The sequence below is a fragment of the Lepidochelys kempii genome, chromosome 14 (assembly GCF_965140285.1).
Source record: "Lepidochelys kempii isolate rLepKem1 chromosome 14, rLepKem1.hap1, whole genome shotgun sequence".
Lineage (NCBI taxonomy): Eukaryota > Metazoa > Chordata > Testudines > Cheloniidae > Lepidochelys > Lepidochelys kempii.
In genome coordinates, this window is record NC_136393.1 from 35,328,496 (window position 1) to 35,347,990 (window position 19,495).

The following is a 19,495-nucleotide window of genomic DNA, read 5'->3' on the forward strand; positions in this document are numbered from 1 at the left end:
CTATCTTGTGTGCAGTTTCTGGTGAGATATTAGATCCAACTTTGTCTTGTAGCTTTTCCCACAGACAGAACATCTATAGGGTGACTCTCCTGTGTGGGTTCTCCAATGTTTAGTGAGGACCGAGCTCCGAGTAAAGCTTTTCCCACACTCAGTGCATTTATAGGGTCTTTCTCCAGTGTGGATTCTCTGATGTCTATAGAGAGCGGAGCTGTGCTTGAAGCTTTTCCCACACTCGGGGCATTTATAGGGTCTCTCTTCCAAATGGACTCTGATGTACAATTAAATGTGAGCCATGAAAGAAGCTTTTCCCACACTCGGAGCATTTATAGGGTCTCTGTCCTGTATGGACTCTCTGATGTGCAGTGAGATTTGAGCTACGACTGAAGCTTTTCCCACACTCGGTGCATTTATAGGGTCTTTCTCCACTGTGCATTCTCTGATGTTTAGTAAGGTCTGATTTCCCCTTGAACATTTTCCCACAGCTGAGACATTTATAGGGTTTCTCTCCCTTGTGGATTCTTTGATGTACAATCAGGTTTGATCTCCAACTGAAGTTTTTCCCGCACTTAGCACATTCATACGGTTTCTCTGTAGTGCAGTTTCGTGGCTGGATCATAGTTTCATTCAGGTTATTCAGATCTCCATCTCGGTGAGTGGATTTACCTGATCTCTCCCCTTGGTGATTTCCCTGCTGCCTCTCTGGTCTGGGCTGACTCTCACAGGCATGTCCCTTGTCTGGACTCTGGGAAACTTCCTCTTCACATCTTCCCTGTAAGGTCCCCTGCAGTTCCACTTGCTCAGGACCTTCCTGCCCAGGGTTCTTCTCCTTGTTCTCACCCACCAACCCATCACCTGCTAAGACAGAAAAAGAATCCAGACATGAGTCCTTCCCTGTGCCAGAGAGAAAGGGAAGCTCAGGAAGGGGAATGGAAAAGGGGTGGAACAAACAGGAAAAACTCTTGCGGAGATGAAAAGGACAGGAGCCATGAGTGTCATCTGTCGTGAGGACACAATACCTGCTGCAGACAATCCTGAACTAGGTGAGGCGAGGAAGAAAGCAGGAAGCTCACGGGCCCTTTGTGGGAATCCCAGCTGTTTATGCCAGTCATGGATGGTTTGTGAATCCATTTAACCAATTCCTCACCGTGCAGGTGTTTTTGAAGAGCTCCCTTTCCACATAGCCCCATAACTCTGTGACCAGTGGCTCTTCTCCTCGTTCCAGCTGTGAGATCACCTCAGGTTTGGGAATGGGAAATGCTGCTCCAGGGAAAGAAAAGAGGTGAAACCAGGTGTGACGCTGTATGAAATATGGGAGACATTTTAAGATACTGTTGATACCAAATTTATAAAATTGTAAGGAATCTGACCAGATATGCCATGTAAAGTGTCTGTGAAAATGTTATAATTCGCCAAGTATAATAATTTTGTTTATATGTTTGTATCACCTTTGAATTATGAGTTATAGATGTGTAGGGTACATCCGTATTTCAAAACTTGTGCTGTGTTTCTGGGTGACACCCCCAGACAGATTGGCGTCAGCACTGCCTAGCCTGTTTGATGGCCCATCAAGGGTCATCAGCTGTACAATGAACCCACTGAAAGAAGCCAGGGACTACACATTATGAGCCAGCAAGACATGTAGGGGCATGCCTATAGTAGAGAATTCTATGGCTTTACATACCATGTGCTGGGCAGCTTGTGTTTGGGACACAGGAAGTACAAGCCACATGGCAAAAAAATATAAAGGGCAGCTGCATCATCTCCATTTTGTCTTCATTCCTGCTTCTTACCTCTGGAGTAACTTTTCTACAAACTGAAGTTCTGAACAAAGGACTGAATGACCCGTCCAAGCTGTGGATGTGTTCCAGGGGGACTTTCAAGCCAGTAACTCACCAATACTGCTAAGAACCTGATATTTGGACTTTGAAGTCTTATGTGTGTATGTGATTGCTTGACCATTTAACAACTCTCTTCTTGTTCTTTTCTTTTCTAATAAACTTTTAGTTTTAGACACTAAAGGACTGGCTGGCAGCATGGTATTTTGGGTAACATCCAAACTAATACTGATCTGGTAATGTGGCTGGCCCTTTGGGGTCAGAAGAACATTTTGTTTAAATAACTTCTCACTTTACTGGACCTAGATGGTGATTGGGAGCCAGAGAACTGGAATGCAATAAAGGGGGCTGTGTGATTTCATTTTTTCAGCTTCTTGACAATCCGTGTGGGGGATCAGAAGCACAGTTCGTGACTGGTTGGGGAGTCTAACTTCAGTGTTAACCACCAGTTTTGGGAGTAAGCGCTCTCCTTTTTTCAGCCTGCCCTGCCCTTGGCATTTTCAGTGAGGGCTTCCCTAGACACCCTGGGTCACACCAGGGTCTTATAGTTACTCAAGACAAAGATGTTTCCAGATGTCCTGGGTGGGAGGGTGCCCTTGTATAAAGCCAACAAATGGGGAAATGTTCCTGGATATCCTTTGGACAGAATGAATGGTCCCTAGGAGGTGTGTACATTCAGGGATCTCCACTCTGAGGGATTTTAAGAATCTGGCATAGAATATAGAATATCATAGAATATCAGGGTTGGAAGGGACCTCAGAAGGTCATCTAGTCCAACCCCCTGCTCAAAGCAGGACCAATCCCCAACTAAATCATCCCAGCCAGGGCTTTGTCAATCCTCACCTTAAAAACCTCGAAGGAAGGAGATTCCACCACCTCCCTAGGTAACCCATTTCAGTGCTTCACCATCCTCCTAGTGAAAAAGTTTTTCCTAATATCCAACCTAAACCTCCCCCACTGCAACTTGAGAACTCCTTGTTCTGTCATCTGGTACTACTGAGAACAGTCCAGCTCCATCCTCTTTGGAACCCTCCTTCAGGTAGTTGAAAGCAGCTGTCAAACAAGACATTCAACCTCTTACCCCTTTATAACGCTGCTAAGACCAGAACCCTTTCCAGGCACAAAGCCAGTCCTGGGAAGAGCAGGACACACAAAATCTCCAAATGTGAGAATGAGCCCATGTTTAAAAAGACAAGAGGAACATACCACCCATCTTCTCTCTTGGATTGGGTGGTTTAACATCTCCACCCTGTCTCCGAATTGCCTCTTCCCTGGAAGGGGTATGGTGGTGACAGGCTGTCTCTCAAGAGTTCAAGGGATTACTGGGCTGATCCCCCTGAAATCTAGGGGACCAGGAAAGAACCCTGAGTAGAAACTGATTTTGGTTCATCAGAGATCCCCCTGCTTCTAATGCCCAAGGGGACAGGAAACCTTACCCAGCGAGGTCACGTTCTCATAATTCTCCTGCATCACATCCATGTAGAGGGTTCTCTGACATGGGTCCAGCAGAGCCCACTCCTCCTCTGTGAAGTACACAGCCACCTCCTCAAAGGTCACCAGCCCCTGAAACAGCCAGAGTCCCCCACTCAGGACCTGTTCCCCCAGCCACAATGCCCCCAGCTCAGTCTCAGGCAGCGTGATAGGGGTAGGGTTGCCAACAGTCTAATCACACAAACCCAAACACCCTTGCCGCGCCCCTTCCCCGAGGCCCTGCCCCGTTTACTCCATCCCCACTCCCTCCGATACACACTGTCCTCCAGCCTCGCTCACTTTCATTGGGATGGGGCAATGAGTCGGGGTGCAGGAGGGGATGCGAGCTCTGGGCTGGGGCCAAGGGGTTCGAAGTGTGGGAGGGGGCTCCAGGCTGAGCCTGTGGTAGGGGTTTGGTGTGGGGGGGGGTGCAGGGTGCAAGCTCTAGGGGGGAGTTTGGGTGCTGGAGGGGGCTCAGGGCTGGGGGAGGGGGTGTGGGGTGTGGGAGGGGGTGAGGAGTGTGGGCTCCAGCCGGGAGGCGCTTACCTTAGGCGTCTCCCAGGCGACGACGCAGCAGCCTGGCCCTGTGCAGGGGCAGGTTCTGTGATCTGCCCCTGCCTGCAGGCACCGTCCCTGCAGCTCCCATTGACCGCAGTCCCCAGGCAATGGGAGCTGCGGAGTCGGCACTCGGGGTGCAGGCAACACACAGAGACCCCCGCCCCCAGGGGCTGCAGGGACGTGCTGGCCACTTCCGGGAGCAGTGCAGGGCCAGGGCAGGCAGGGAGCCTGCCTTAGCCCCGCTGTGCCACCAGACTTTTAGCAGCCTAAAATTTCTCGGTTGGATTCAGTAGCCTCTGGGAGATCAAGCCCGATTCCGAGAGACTCCTGGTGAAACCAGGAGGTTTCACAACCCTAGGTTGGGGGTGCTCCCCGCACAGGCCCTGCAAGAGCTGAATTGGGCTAGTTGGGCCCAGTCAGCTAATTAGGCTGCCAACAGGGGAGCTTTAGGTTAGAGACAGCTAATTAGAGAGAGGCTCACTATGCAGGGACAGGCAGGGCCTATATAAACCAGGAAGTTGGCTACAGACAGGAGTGGCGGGAATGCAGGCTGCAGTCACTCCCTGGGAAGAGGGAGCTTGGCTTGGCAAACCCAGCGAAAGGGGAGAACCAGAGAGGGTGGCAAGGCTCAGGGGAAAAGCAGCGAGGTACAGGGTAGGCCAGACCTGGGCTGTTGATGAGAGAACCCCTGAGCTGGGACCCAGAGTAGAGGGCGGGCCCGAGCCCCCCTGCCAGCCACTGATGAAGTGGCACTGGTGGGGCAGTGAGCAGGGAGACTGCCTGAGCCCCGGATTGTCAAGAGGGACTTTGATACCTTGGAACACATATGGTGACCCGGCCTGAGGTCTGAGTCATGAAGCGGAGACTGCGGTTCCAGCAGTGAGAGGGGCCCGCAGGATGTTGGGAGAGACACTGACAGAGGAGGAGCTAATCCCCCGAGCTGCCAGGAGGAGGTGCTGCATGCCGTGGGTCAACCCCATTACAAGGAGGGCTAGAAAATCTCCCTACTTTCTGTGGGGAAGAAGGGTAAAGAACCAGTGGGGGGGGGGGAGGAGTAACCCGAGGAGGGGAAATGGGGATGTGATGGGGACAGTGGGGATGGGGAATGTTGTGGGGGGGGGAGATGGGAGGGAGTAGAACAGGGACTGTTTCTAATGAGTCCCAGATTTCATCAGCTCAACCTCTGCAAATATGGACTGGGGGTTGTGAATTTCTGGAGTCAGATGGGAAGGGGAGGGGGCAGAGTAATGAATAAATGGAGGGCAAAGGGTAAAGCAACCCTGCGTGCAGGGCTGGGGTCGTCTGCAACTCCCATGACCCCATCTCTGTCTCTGCATCGCTCTTACCCTTCCTACACATCCCCACCCCACACGCCACATTGCAGCCTACAAAGGAATTTCCCTGCCATCCCCAGCTGCTGCCTATACAGACCACAGCCCATGGGCAGCAACTTCCCATGTTGCTTCCTCCTTGAGAGAGACAGTCTGAGATTCAAGTCCATCCCCTGACTTTCCAGAGAGCTCATGGCTGCTGTGCAAGGGCGATGGGCCTTCAATATTGGCACATCCAGAGTTTTGTGACCTCACATGGGGGAATGTCCCCCCCACCCTCTGCTGGAAATGTCATTGGATTTCAGGCCCCACATTCACAGAGCCCAGCAGAGAGATTTCATTTCCTCTTCTCCTCCCCTTCTGCTTTCCCTGTCCCCCCACGAATTCACTCCAGACCAAACCCACCAGCAGCTACCGGACCATCTCCTACCTGAGCTTGTTCCACTTCAGCCATTTCCTTGCCCCGTCCCCTGGGAGGATGGGACGATCTGGATCAAAACATGGACGTTATTCTGCAGCCTGTCAGGGCGAGAAGGGCAATTGGGAGGTCTCAGAAGGGGTTTTAGTTCATTTCACACCCCGATACCCACCCACCCACCCCCAGGCTCCCTCCCTGCAGACAGAGGATTTAGACTCTGCCAGGCTGGGAAAACACTTGGTCACTTTATTACTCGCGTTAGCCAGCATTAGCCTTTGAATTTACACCCACAGTTCCACACCTACTGTTATTTTCCACCCATTCCTCTCCCCCTCTGAGTGTGCAAAGGGCCTCCATGTGCACAGCTGCAGCTCTGTACCCATGACACTGCCCTGGCTGAGGGCACATTTGAGGGCTAATTCACAGGTATATGTCACTGTTCGCTGGGTTTGGGGCAGTGCCCCTTTTCTGTGGGAAACCAACTAACTCATCACCCCGCCACAGCTCTGCCCTTCCCTAGGGCTTTCCCTGGGGGGCTCTCAAAGTTCTTCACCCTACAGCGTCCCAGCCCCTGGGCAGTGGGTCCAGCTCAGGCCCAGCCCAGGGACAGACCCAGAGACCTGCCCGAGGGGGACAGACAGTGGGGACCCAGCTCCCTGTTCCCCTGGCTGGAGCTTTTCCCCAGAGATCTCCCAGTGCTATGCAGAGCGGCGTGGCCCGGCCTACCCTCCCAGCACCAGCACGGTCCCCCAGGTCTCTGCATCCCCTGTAGGCTCCGGCTCAGGCGCCTGGGCGTACAGAGCCCAGGGCTGCCACAGGGGCTGGGCACAGAGTGGGATTAATGCAGGTCTCTCCCCGGCACAGCCCTGCTCGGTCCCGCTCCCAGCTCCCAGACAATGGAGGCGGCAGCGGCAGCATCTGACCCGGGAAGCTCCAACCCCGAGCAGAGCGAGAGGCAGTGAGTGCAGCCTCCGTACCCGAGCAGCCCCCAGAGCACAGTTGTGTTGGGGACACTGGGGCATGGCCACTAGGTAACTCGAGGGGATGGAAGACCACGAGTGTCGATGAAGCCCCCTCGCACTAGGCCCAGGTGTCCTTGGCCCCCCCCTCCTGCCTGGAGGCACTCGCAGCAGCTCTGCGTACTAGGCCCAAGTGTCCTTGGCCCCCCCCCCGCCTGGAGGCACACACAGCAGTTATGCTGAGAATCTGCAACAGTATGTTGCAGAGTCAGACTGCCTGAAACTAAGCAAGGCCAAACAGGGGAGATATGGAAGAACAATGCTGAATAAAGCAGCTTTATGTATAGTTTAACAAATGATACAGAGAATCAGGGAACTAGCTGGGAACTGGATTGGCTGGCTATATGGATACTTGGGGCAGCTTGCTATTGGATAAGTATGCTGGGAAAAAGGATGTATAAAAGCCTGTGTAACTTCCTGCTCTGTTGTGCAGGATTTGAGATTTTATTCTCCCTGTACCTTTTTGCAGCTGCAAATAAACTTTTCTGCTTCTCCACCCCGTTGTGATTATTGGGTGCAGCACACCGGGTAACGAACCAACTCAAGCTATTGTTCAGCCTCTCGGCACTGGGTGCCAGCAACAGTTGCCAACTTTCACATGGTAAATAAGCACCCCGACTTGTTTGAGCATTGGCCTGCTAAACCCAGGGTTGTAAATTCAATCCTTGAGGGGGCCATTTAGGGATCTGGGCAAAAATTGGGGATTGGTCCTGCTCTGAGCAGGGGGTTGGACTAGATGATCTCCTGAGGTCTCTTCCAACCCTGATATTCTATGACTTTCACAATAAACCAAAAATCAAGCTAATCCCATTTCAAAACAAGGCCAAAACAAGCCAATCCCTAAGAACCCCAACACTCTATGTGACTAGATCCCCCCAGCATGCAGTCTGGGACTGTGGTGGGCCCACTGTGCACCCCTGACTCTCTCTCACCCCCCCTTGCCCTTTCTTGCCCGGAGCCAATCAAAAAAAAGAAGCACCAAGCACAACAAGCTAGAAGGCAAAAACTAGCCAACAAGCAACTCGCAAGCCAATTAAGCCAAAAACAAGCCCATTTTCTGTGTTTTTTTCATGGGTTTGGCATGTCCATGCCCAGAGCCCCCTGGTGGCACCAGCTAATAAAATCAGCGGGCTGGAAACGTGGCATGTGTCTGGATCCGTGGTGTCCTGTCAAACCTTGCTACCAGACACAATGTGCTGCATGGCTTGTATGTTTGAGTCACTAAAAACATTGTCCAGGGATTCATTTGCATTCTATTGATATGATTAAACATGTATTCAGGCAGTACCTTCTCCAAGGATTACTGGGTCATGTGGGGGGCCAGATTTATAGACAGAGAGAGATATTACTAACACCAAACATTTGATCTATAATTTTGAGGAAAAGATGAAAAAAATGAGTGTGCAGTTGGTAAAGCAGTTTCTTAAAGAGATGGTTTATGAACGCATATGTGTACTGCGCACAGGGACTGAGCATCTGCTGAAGCCGCTGGCCTCACTCTGGCCTCACTTGGGATTAAAATCTGCTGCCTGCTGTTCACAGAGGGGCAAAGAGAGCACATGGGGGGTGGAAACTGACTGCGCAGGGGTGGGGGGTCAAACAGCAGGAGGCAGGGGCAGGGAGAGAGGCCCATGGGCAAAACCAGGCCATTTCAGATTTGGGGGGGTGGGGGGGGTGAGACTTTAACCATTCTTCCATTCTAGGGGCTACATTATTCCATTCCAGGCACCTGAAAATGCTAGGGGTTTTTTTGCAGGTAATAATTTAGAAATTAGCTGACAGGAACACTGTTCCTAATTCCTATTTGGTAGAAGCCAGGCATTTACAAAGGAATCGGTGTTTCTATGTCACAGCTGATGGACCTGACCCAAAGCCCATTGTTGGCAAGGGAAGGACTCCCACAGACAAGTGGGACCAAATGGCAGAATCAATTACCACACTGGGGTACTGACAGTCACTGCAAAATTAGAAAGTTGGAAAAAATTGGGAAGTTTTAAGTGTAATTTAAACAATATTTGTGGTGGTGGCAGCTCAGGATTGTTTCTTCACAGCAGGGAAAGATTGCAAGTTCTCTGTTCTGCTCTTGCAGCCTGGCTGTGCTTTACTTTCTGCATTTATCTAAGTGTAGACACTGGAAAAAAATCAGTTCTACAACTTTTAATTCATTTCACTTGTAATGTCCTAGTGCGCCAGTGTTTAGGTTTCAAACACTGCACAGGAATCTTGGTCTAAGAACTATTTTCAGTCAGATACAGAGCCTTTTTTAAAAGGTTTTGGAACCTTTTGTAGTCTATGGTTTTATAACTTAGGTTGTTTTATTTTTAAATAAGTTATAGGTGCTAGAACTAGGGGTACTGGGGGTGCAGCACCCCCTGGCTTGAAGTGGTTTCCATCACATACAGGGCCAGCACAGTAGCTGCATGATCTCTAGATTATTCTTGGGCATGACATTTTTGGAGATCTTTCTAATTCATCATGAAAGAAATTTTCAGATTGTGTTGTAACTTGGTCTTTCACCACTAACATAAATGAGCTGATGCTAATGTAAGCGGGGGAATGGTCCCACTATTGTGGGGAACTTTCCTGGCTTCTGCACTACCCCGGTGAAGTGGGCTAGCAAAAGGATCTGAGTCCTCACTCCCACTTCCTTTACCCAGAGGCCTCCCTGCCCTTGAGGACTCCCCTTCCACTCTCCTGTCTGGCAGAGTCCTCGTAACCCCAACAAGTCTGGGCCCAGGATTCCTGGGGGGCTCAACCCCCATCCCTGCTGTGGTCACCTAGGACAGGGGCTAGGGTGTCCCCACTCGAGGGTACTCTCTCTGCACTGGGCACTTCCCTGACCCACTGATCATTACATACAATTTAAAGCAAATACAAGTTATTTAATCAACAATTAATTTAAAAAAGAATAAGGAAAAATGGAAAAGATTAGAGGAAAACACATCATCCCACTCTGTGGCAGGGAACGTCACAAACAGTGTCTCTGGAATGTCAGGGCAGTTCACAGTCTGTTCCCTGTAGGTCCCAGGCCTCCTTCTCAGGCCCTGGCTGTGCTGCAGGGATGCTGTGGCTTGGACACTTGCTCTGGTGGTGGCCACGCACCTCCGGGCTTTGGGTGGTGGGACCCTTCTTCCCAGCATCAGCCCCCTGTCAGGTTAAGATCCCCCTCCCAGTCTGGCCTGCAAGGACCCTTGGCTGGGGGTGTCTTCCTGCGCTCGGCTGGCCCCAGTTGCTCACCACACCTGGCTCCAGACTGCTCCTGCTCCAGCCCCAGCTCCACTCTGCCTCAGCACGGCGGCTGCTGCTGCTGTTCTGCCTCCAGACCCCTGAACTGCTTCTCTGGCCCCTCTGGCTCTGTGGCTGCAGCTCTGCTCCCAGCACAGGATCTGCTCTCTCTGGGCTGCTTTTCTGGCCCCACTGGCTGGCACAGCTCTGTTCCCTAGCTCAGCTTGGGCCCCTGCTCTCTCCTTAGCTCGGCCCCATTCTGTCTGGCCCAGGCAATTCCAGCTCACACAGAGGACAGGACTCCCCTCGCCTCCTGACTCCCTCATTAGCCTGTCAATCAGGCTGAGCTGGAGCATTGGCCTCTCCCCATTGCCACTGGGGACTGTCAGTCTCAGGGTCCTGATTTCTCATTGACCCTTCCCCTTTTGGTACAGGGAGCTAGTCAACCAAAACACCCCCACTGAATGTGAGTAAGGGGACAACAATCCCTTTACACTAAACTACAGGGGTTAAGATGAACATTTAAAAGTTTGTCAGGGGGAAAGTAGCATTAGAGAGAAAGTATGTGCATTAATTAACAAATGATGGGGGAGGGTGAAATTAATGATGGCTCAAAAGTAGCTGAGGTACCAAACTTTAAAAAAAAAACCTCTTAAAAAGTCACTATATAATTAAATGATGGATGTTAGCAGCATAGATCTATAAATTTTGGCAGCCAAATCTTACAAATTGTTCAGATTGGCTTGGGTTTATGTGCCCTGAAGAGTTTATACAAATAGTTATGATAAACACAAAGGATTAAGTTGGAAGGATTTGAGAGAGTAAACATCATATCAATGAAATTCACGGATGGTACTCAAGTTTGTGAGACTCTGCCACCCGCAGAAATATTGAAGAGTAAGTAAACAGGAGCTAAGATTACTTACCAGTTGGAAGGGAAGGACACACAGCACAGCAGACACACACCTATAAAATGGCTGCTTAAGGGCAGCAGTTGTTTGTATCTGCACAAAAGGAGCAGTAGCTCCTCAAATTGTGTTCGGGGGGAAAAGATCCTAGAAAAGTGCAACCCTGAGGAGATTTGGTAGGATCAAGGCATTCACAGGGGAATCAGAATTTGTGTGTAACAACCTATATGGCCCTACCTAGTAACCTGACCCAAAGCCCAGTATAGGCAAAGGAAAAACTCTCACAGACAAGTGGGACTAACTGGCAGAATAAATGGCCACACTGGGATACTGCCATTCCCCAAAATGGAGAATTGGAAAAAATGGGAAAGTTTTAAGTGTGTAAGCAGAGTCAGGATGAGCTCCACACAAGGAGTTTGTGGGGCGGCTGGCGGAGCGGAGCGCAGCTGAGCGAAGGAGTTTGTGGGGCGGCTGGCGGAGTGGAGCGCCACTATGGAGCTATGGGGCGGTCAGCTTCAGATCACGTAAGGTGCCTCTTACCCCTGTCCCATTTCCACCCAGGTTGGGAGGTAAAGCTCCGCAGATAAACTTTCGAACTCTGGGGCTGCCCTGACCAGGGACAGAGACTTTTGGGGCATTGGACTTTTGGGACTTTGGGTGATTTGGGGTTGCTGGACTCAAGAACCAAAGGGAAAAGGGCATGCCCCAATTTGCCTGGGGTGGGTTTTTTTGCTCATGGGTTGTGTTACGAATCCTGTTGGTGGTGTTTCCCCAACATAATGCCACATTGTTTCTCTCTGTTATTAAAAGACTTTTGCTACACTCAGACTATGTGCTTGCGAGAGGGGAAGTATTGCCTCTTGGAGGTGCCCAGCGGGGGTGGTATATATTTGTCCCAGGTCACTGGGTGGGGGCTCGAGCCGGTTTGCATTGTGTTATTGGAATGGAACCCCTAGATACTGAACCCGGCCCTTGTTGCTGCCAACTCTGACGGGCAGAAGGGTTACAAGTGTAATGTAAGTAACATTTGTGGCGTGACACCTCATATTTGTTTCTTGACAGTAGGGAAAGATCCCAGGTGGTCATTCTCTACTGCTGCTGTTACAGCCTGAAACTTGGGCTAGCTGTGTGGATAATTATCCCCTGAATGTGTGCGGGGCAGCAGCCCCCTCCTCCCTTGCCGGAGCAGCCCTGTGTCTACTGGTGCCACAAGGGGCTTGCTCTTGCCTTTGTAACGTGTGAGGGTCAGTCTAGGTAGATCATGATGAAATTTGCAGCAGGCATCTTCTGACTGAAGCAGGGAGCTTCCTTCCCCCAACCACCCCCAGGGAGCCTGTTTGTTTCAATGAGCAGAATGGCTTCAGAGTAACAGCCGTGTTAGTCTGTATTCACAAAAAGAAAAGGAGGACTTGTGGCACCTGAGAGACTAACCAGTTTATTTGAGCATGAGCTTTCGCTTATGCTTCATCCGATGAAGTGAGCGGTAGCTCACGAAAGCTCATGCTCAAATAAATTGGTTAGTCTCTCAGGTGCCACAAGTCCTCCTGTTCTTTTTAATGAAAAGAATGGATTTGAAAAAAGTGCAGCAGAAGCCCCCAGCCCTGCTATTGGCTCTGCCAGATACACCTCTGCATTCCTATTGGCTGAGCAAAGACTAGCCAGGCCAGGGAGGGGTGGGGGGAGAAGAGCAAGCAGCCTGGCTCCGGTTCCTGGCTGCGGGGGAGGAGGAACAAGCAGCGGAGCTTTCACCGGGGTGGGGAGAGGGAAGAGGCGAAGCCAGGCAAGCAAAGTGACCGCTGCTGTCTCCTTTGTGTTTTGCATTTGCTGCTGCCGTTCTTGCCAATCAGGAGGCGGAACCGGTATCTCAGGAGCTCTGATTCCAACCCAGCTGCTCCTGATTTCCTGACAGCCAGGAGCCAAGCAGGAGTTTGCATTGGCTGGGCCTTTTGTTCTGCTTGAGGAGCCTGCAGTTGCTGCTCTCACTCCGGGGAGGGGAGCGAAGATGGGGGTGGGTAGGAGGGAGCCAGGATTAAGCCCGGGGGCGAGGTGCTGCCAGATGGTGGCTGAGGGCAAAGCTCTGGGGCACAGGGAGAGGCAGAGGGGGTAACAACAGGGGAGCTGGAACAATTTGTACAGTGGGGGTGCTGAGAGCCATTGAACCAAACTGTAAACCCTGGATATCATGGAAGCCACTTCAGGCCAGGGGGTATAGCAGCACCTCTACTTCCAGCACCTATGGGTAACAGTTACCCCAATGGGATGAGCCACCTGCCGCGTTTGCAAAAATAGGGTGAGGGCAAAGGGACTTTTTTATTCCCCCTTGCACAGGCCAGTAGGTCTCAGCCCAGGCTTCCCAGGGCTGGGTTCTTAAAGGCATGGGTATCCCCATGCCGAGACACAGCCACTCCTCCAGCTGATACAACCTGCTGAGATGCTGCAGGAGACTTGCTTCAGTGAAATATTTTACATACACCCCCCAAAAACTATGTGTCACACATCCTGAGTAGTTAAAAGAATCCCTTATCATTTTATATGTCTGCGTAGAGCCTCCTGGCTGCTGACAAATGTGTCTGATCTGCTGCTGGGGTTCCCTGAATTGCGCTCCCTTTCTTGTAATCTATTTTAAATACAGTTTTGCTCCTTCTAATTGTTTACCTTTTACAATGTCATTACTCTTAGCACTTCATCGTTTACCTCTGTCAACACTGTGCAGATGGGATTTCATTGTGCTATTTAATTTATATTTTAACAGCAAGGCATTGAAAATATTCAGAAGTAAATAGGGCCAAGTAGTTTTAGCCATGACATCTGTGTTTCTGGTATAGCACTTCCTCAGCTTTTACTGTGATTTTTAATTTTAATTTTAATTTTTAATAAAATTTTTTTTTTATTTTTATAGCACAAGTGTATTCTGTTGGATCCTGTGACTTCCAGTCTGACTGATCTCCTGGCCTGGTGTCAAAATATCTTCATTTGCTCCACCAGTAGGGATTGCCTTTCACAACTGTTGTTTTGCCCTCAATCCAGCCCTTACTGCTTCTTTGCATCTCTCTGCTTGCGTGTAGAACTTGGTTCCTAAATATTCACTATGGGCAGTTATACAATTTGCTATTAAATCCTCATCAAAGGCAAAAATCTACTATAATTTTTACTGAACATAAAAACAGCCACACTGGGTCAGACCAAAGGTCCCTCTAGCACAGTATCCTGTCTTCTGACAGTGGCCAATGCCAGGGGTGCTTCAGAGGGAATAAACAGAACAGGCGATCATCCAGTGATCCATCCCCTGTCGTCCACTCCCAGCTTCTGGCAAACAGAGACTAGAGACATCCAGAGCATGGGGTTGCATCCCTGATCACCTTCGCTAGTAGCCATTGATGGCCCTATCCTCCAGGAACTTATCCAATTCTTTTTTGAACCCAGTTATAGTTTTGGCGTTCACAACATAATGAACACGCGTCTATAACCCAAAGACTGCTTGACAACCACAAGAATTCAAAAATCATGAGTTATACACCCTCAAGTCATGGAATTTTAAAAAGAAATAAATATTGGGTTCTTTTTTATGTGCCTTTTTGTTTCTGGGCCTTTCGGGTACAGGAGGCCCAGATCCACCTAATCCCCTGAGTGAATCTTGGCCTAGCCTCATAGTTTTGCTGTTACCTCTCCCAAATGATTCATATACCTAAAGCCGTATCTACACTACAAACTCACGGTAACACAAGTTACACCAGACTATAGTTGCCACAGTTAACATGTCACTTGTGTGCGTGCCTACGTGGCTCCTTGTGTTGGTGGTGAGCGCACTCACCAGGAGCGCTTCATTCAGAGTGCAGTGCACCATGGATAGGTAATCCCACTGTGCAACTCGCCACCGCCCACCGCACTGTATTTTGGAAAATTTTGGCAACGCACGATGGAGCCCAAATGGGTCGCACGGGGGTGACTGGGAGCATGGGATCAACTGTCCATAATGCAATGTTCACCATCCCATAATTTTATCTATATCCCATAATTTTTGCACCTTTTTTCCTATATCCCACAAACCCGCGTGGCCCTCCTCACTGTCTGCCATCTCTGATGGAAGCATGGAGCATGCACAGCTCTGCACTAGTGTTATGAGCACTGCGTGCCCGGGGTGCATGATCCTGCAGTATTTGCAGAGCCACAAGAATAGATGCGGGGGAGACGAGGAGTCCATGCAGAACAGATGGCTGTGGGACAGAGCGACAACCAATTCAAGCTTGTTGGTGGCATTCACAGATCAGTCACAGGTGGTTCTGGGCCCGAGAAACAAGCACCAATTGGGGAGATTGCATCTTAATGTGTGGGATGACAAGCAGTGGCTGCAGAACTTCTGGATGTGCAAAGCCACATTCCTGGATTTGTGTGCAAAACTCGCCCCAGCCCCGTAGGGACACCAAAATGAGAGCTGCACTGACAGTGGAGAAGCAAGTGTCAATTGCACTGTGGAAACTTTGCCGGATTGCAACTGGTCAGTCAGAGTCTCTCAACTAAATACAGGGTGGAACAGATTTATGGGAAGTAGTTAACACATATTAGACGAGACCATTCCATGTCAAGTGGCCTGTTAACACCTCCAGTCAAAGGGGCATTAGTGGGTTACACACTGTTGTCTCTTACAATGCTGGGAAAAGGGAGTTGGAGCGAGGACTCAGATCCTTTCGCTGTCCGATTCCACCGGGGTAGTGCGGAAGCCAGGAAAGTTCTGCACAATAGTGGAACCATCCCCCCACTTACACAACTGGTGTCATGAACCTATCTGTAGGATCTGCCCCATTGGTTTACTTTTTGAGTTCTGGTAGCACTGTCCAGGTCTGGTCGAGAACCCTACACTGGCTGGAATTGAAGCACTATGGACCCAGTTTGCAATGGAGCTGGGCTCTAGCACAGAGAACAGGACAGCAGAGTATCGAGGAAAGGGGGTTTGTCCCTTAGAGTCTTACAGTGATGCAGTTACCACAGCAAGGAGGCAGAGCATCAGCGAAACCTCCAGGAAACTGGGAGTAGGATCTAGCCATCTGATGGGAAGTGAAGGCATACGATGGAATCCAGCCAGGACATCTGAGAGCCCTACAGCTGCTCTGTGGCCCTGGGAAATGTCACAATTCTGCCCGGGAGTCACTGGATTCCTCACAGAGCTGGGCACAGAGCAGGAAGAGGGGACAGACTCTGCAGATGCTGCCAGGGAGGAGATGGGCTGCTCCACCTCTGGAAGCATCTATGTATCCAGCTTCTCAGGACCAGCCCCACTCCAACTCTGTGTGACCACTGGAGATCACTCCCAGCCAGGGCCTCCGGATTCTGCCTCTGAGGCTGTTTATGCTCTGCACCAATTAAATCCCTGGGAGAGAGGAAAAGAAGACATGGAGACTGAGCCCAGAGACACTCAGAGCCGCAAGAGCAAAGACATGGGGTGCCTGAATCAACCCCCCCGTCTAAAGCCACACGGGCAGAGACATCAGCGAAAGGGCTGGATACAGGGAGTGAGCAATTCCTGCTAAGCGGGAGCAAATAAGGGGGAAACTGACCCAGTGTGGGGCATTCTGCCCAGAGCTGGAGAACAGAGGAAATTCCAGGGATACGTTGAGAGATGAAGTAGAGATGCACAACAAACATTTGACCAGGAATTTATTTGGAAAATCAAAAACCCATTGAGGTAAAAACTTCACTGAGAAATGCAGATTAACCTGAAAGCTGAATGCCCTAAAACACGAGACCCTCTCCCCTCCCCAACCATCCTGAAACAAGGAGAAACTCCCGGCTGGGGCAGTTGTTTCAGGAATAATCTGAGTGTGTAACAGCCTGTGCCTGAGAACAAGGACAAGGGAACCTAGCTAAAACCCTTCCCTTCAGCTCAGTAACACACTCTCCCTGACAGAGACCCGGCAAGCAACGGGAGAATGTCTCATAATAATACAATACAGGAATGGTAATAATGCAACTTTCCTCCCATGGTGCCTCTTTTCTCCTGAGCCACTGAATACACAGTAACTAGTGACAATCTCATAACTCCACAGGGAGGTGAGTGACTGCTATTACGTGGGTTGTAAGGAGGAAAGAATAGATGCACAGAGAGGAGGGGAAGTGGCTGGTACAAGATCACACCGGGAGACACCTAGCAGAGTTGGTTATTGAACCCAGGAGTCAGGGCTCAGACTCGTCCCTGCTCTAACCTATTAGACCTCACTCCCCTCTCAGAGCCAGGGCCCTGTGTCCCGATTCCCCCTACTCTCCGTATTATACCATACTGCCCTCATAGGAACAGTGCAAAACCCCACCTCATTGGGGAATCTCCACCATGAATTCCAAAATTTCCCCCACACTGTCTGCAGAGGTGTAGTGGGGTGGCTGCCCCACTCCAGGAGAAAATGGGTTAAAGTAGGCCAGAGAGGCTGCACAGATGGGCAGCCAATCAGAAAGGGCCTGTGGGCGGCCAACCAGGACCAGGCTGAGCCCTATATAAAGGCTGCAGCACAGCGGAAAGAGGTGTCTCCCCTGACTAGCAAGGGAGGAGGACTGACTCTTGGTAGAAGGAGTGGCACCCTGGACAGAGCAGTGAGAGCTCTGGCTGACCCTGCCAGACTGCAGGCCTTGAAACAAAGGCTGAGTGGGTGCTAGGGCTACGGGGAAGTGGCCCAGGGAAGGCAGGCAGTGATGGGGAGTGGAGGAAAGCAGCAAGCGGCTGCCACTCAAGGGTCCCTGGGCTGGGGCCCAGAGTAGTAGGCGTGCCTGGGTCCCCGCCCTTGCACCACACCTTGCCATGAGGGAGTGGGGCCCATGGACTGCACCTTGTCCCTGAGGTAAGGGACTAGACTTTGGGGTGGCAGGTAGCCATGAAGGCAGGTGTGGACTAGAACTGCTGATATGACCCCGGAAGGGGGGAGAATGGAGTAGTGGGCACTGTTGGAGGGTGGTGTCCTGAAGAGGACACCGCAGTCTAGAGAACGACACATGGCCCAGTGGTGGAGACCACACAGCCAAGCAGACAACGGGCAAGACACCACGGCAGAGGGCACTACATAGTTGAATGAGCTAATTCCCAGAGCAAGCCAGCAGGAGGCACAGCAGTGGTGAGTCTGTGCCGCGTTACAAGAGAATTCCAATAAACTGTGAATTGCTCTGATATCCTGTCACTTCAGATTGGCAGCTCTCTGCTTTATCACTATGGCCTCACAGGGCCCCTCGCTGCTTCCCTGAATAAATCCCCCTGCCGCTGCCCCAACAGGCCTAAGGAGCTACAGAGACAACTCAGATGCGAACTGCAATGTGGCATTTTTACCTTTTTTCTACATTGGAAAGTGTGTGGGGAACCTGCAGAAATGTCTCCCCACTAATCCCATTGCCGGCTGTCCCCAGACCCTGAAATGACCCATCTCCCACCTTACCCAGTGTTCTCGCCTCCTCTGGCCTCCACCAACCACTCCCCACTGAAACCCAAACCATCCACCCAACTGCTGGCCCAACCCAGACCATCTGCAAATGCTGCATATTTATACTTTGCTTTGGAAGGGCAGAGACCCGTTGCCTCACAGGGAGCGCTCGGGCCACATGCTATCCTGTGTGGAGTTTCTGGTGGGACAGTAAAGAGACCTTCGCCTTGTAGCTTTTCCCACAGACAGAACATTTATAGGGTGTCTCTCCCGTGTGGGTTCTCTGATGTGAAATAAGATGCGATTTCCGAGTGAAACTTTTTCCACAGACAGAACATTGAAAGGGTGTTTCCCCAGTGTGGATTCTCCGATGTCTAATAAGGCCTGAGTTGTCACAGAAGCTTTTCCCGCACTCAAGGCAGTGATAGGGCCTCTCCCCCGTGTGGATTCTCTGATGTACAAGAAGGATGGAGCTCAGCTTGAAGCTTTTCCCACAGTCGGGGCATTTATAGGGTCTTTCTCCAGTATGGATAATTTGATGTCTATTAAGGTGTGAGCTATAACTGAAGCGTTTCCCACAGTCAGAGCAGCGATAGGGTTCCTCTCCCCTGCCGGGTCTCTGGTGTAAAACAAGGTGTTTAATAAGTTGTGAGCTCCACCTGAAATGTTTCCCACAGTTGGGGCACTTATGGGGTTTTTCTCCTGCATGGATTGCCTGGTGTTTAACAAGGTTTGAGAAGTGAGTGAACCGTTTCCCACAGTCAGGGCAGCTATAGGGTCTCTCTCCCGTGTGGACTCTCTGATGTACAGTAAGGTTTGATCTCTGATTGAAGCTTTCTCCACAGTCAGAGCAGACATAGGGTGTCTCTCCAGTGTGGATCCTCTGATGTTTAGTCAGGGCTGAGCCATCACTGAAGCTTTTCCCACACTTGGAGCAGTTATAGGGTTTCTCTCCTGTGTGGACTCTCTGATGGACAAGAAGGTTTGAACTCCGATTGAAGCTTCTGTCACACTCAGCACATTGATACAGTTTATCTTTGGTGCAGATTCTCGGCTGCATCAAGTCTTTATTAAGGTCTTTCAAACTGCCCCCTTGGTGAGTGGATTTATCCTGTCTGTTCCCTGGGTGGGTTCCCTGCTGCATCTCTGCCCTGTGCTGACTCCCACAGGTGTCTCCTTGCTCAGGACTGTGGGAAATGTTCTCTGATAATGCTCTGTGCCGTTGCACTTGCTCAGGACCTTCCTGAGGAGGATTCCCCACTTTGTTCTCATTCCCCATCCCATCACCTGCTGGGATAGAGAGAGAATCCAGACAGGAGTCATTCCCTGCACTGGGG

The 19,495-nt window shown here is 50.7% G+C and overlaps 1 protein-coding gene across 1 annotated transcript in view; it reads right to left on the reverse strand.

Moving 5' to 3' along the window:
* Positions 1–19,495, reverse strand: part of LOC140898125 (uncharacterized) — a 24,613-nt gene continuing 5,118 nt past the window's right edge. The window contains 3 exon segments of the mRNA XM_073311572.2: positions 1–271; positions 273–590; positions 18,344–19,448. Of these exon segments, the coding sequence (XP_073167673.1) occupies positions 1–271; positions 273–590; positions 18,344–19,448 (1,694 nt within the window).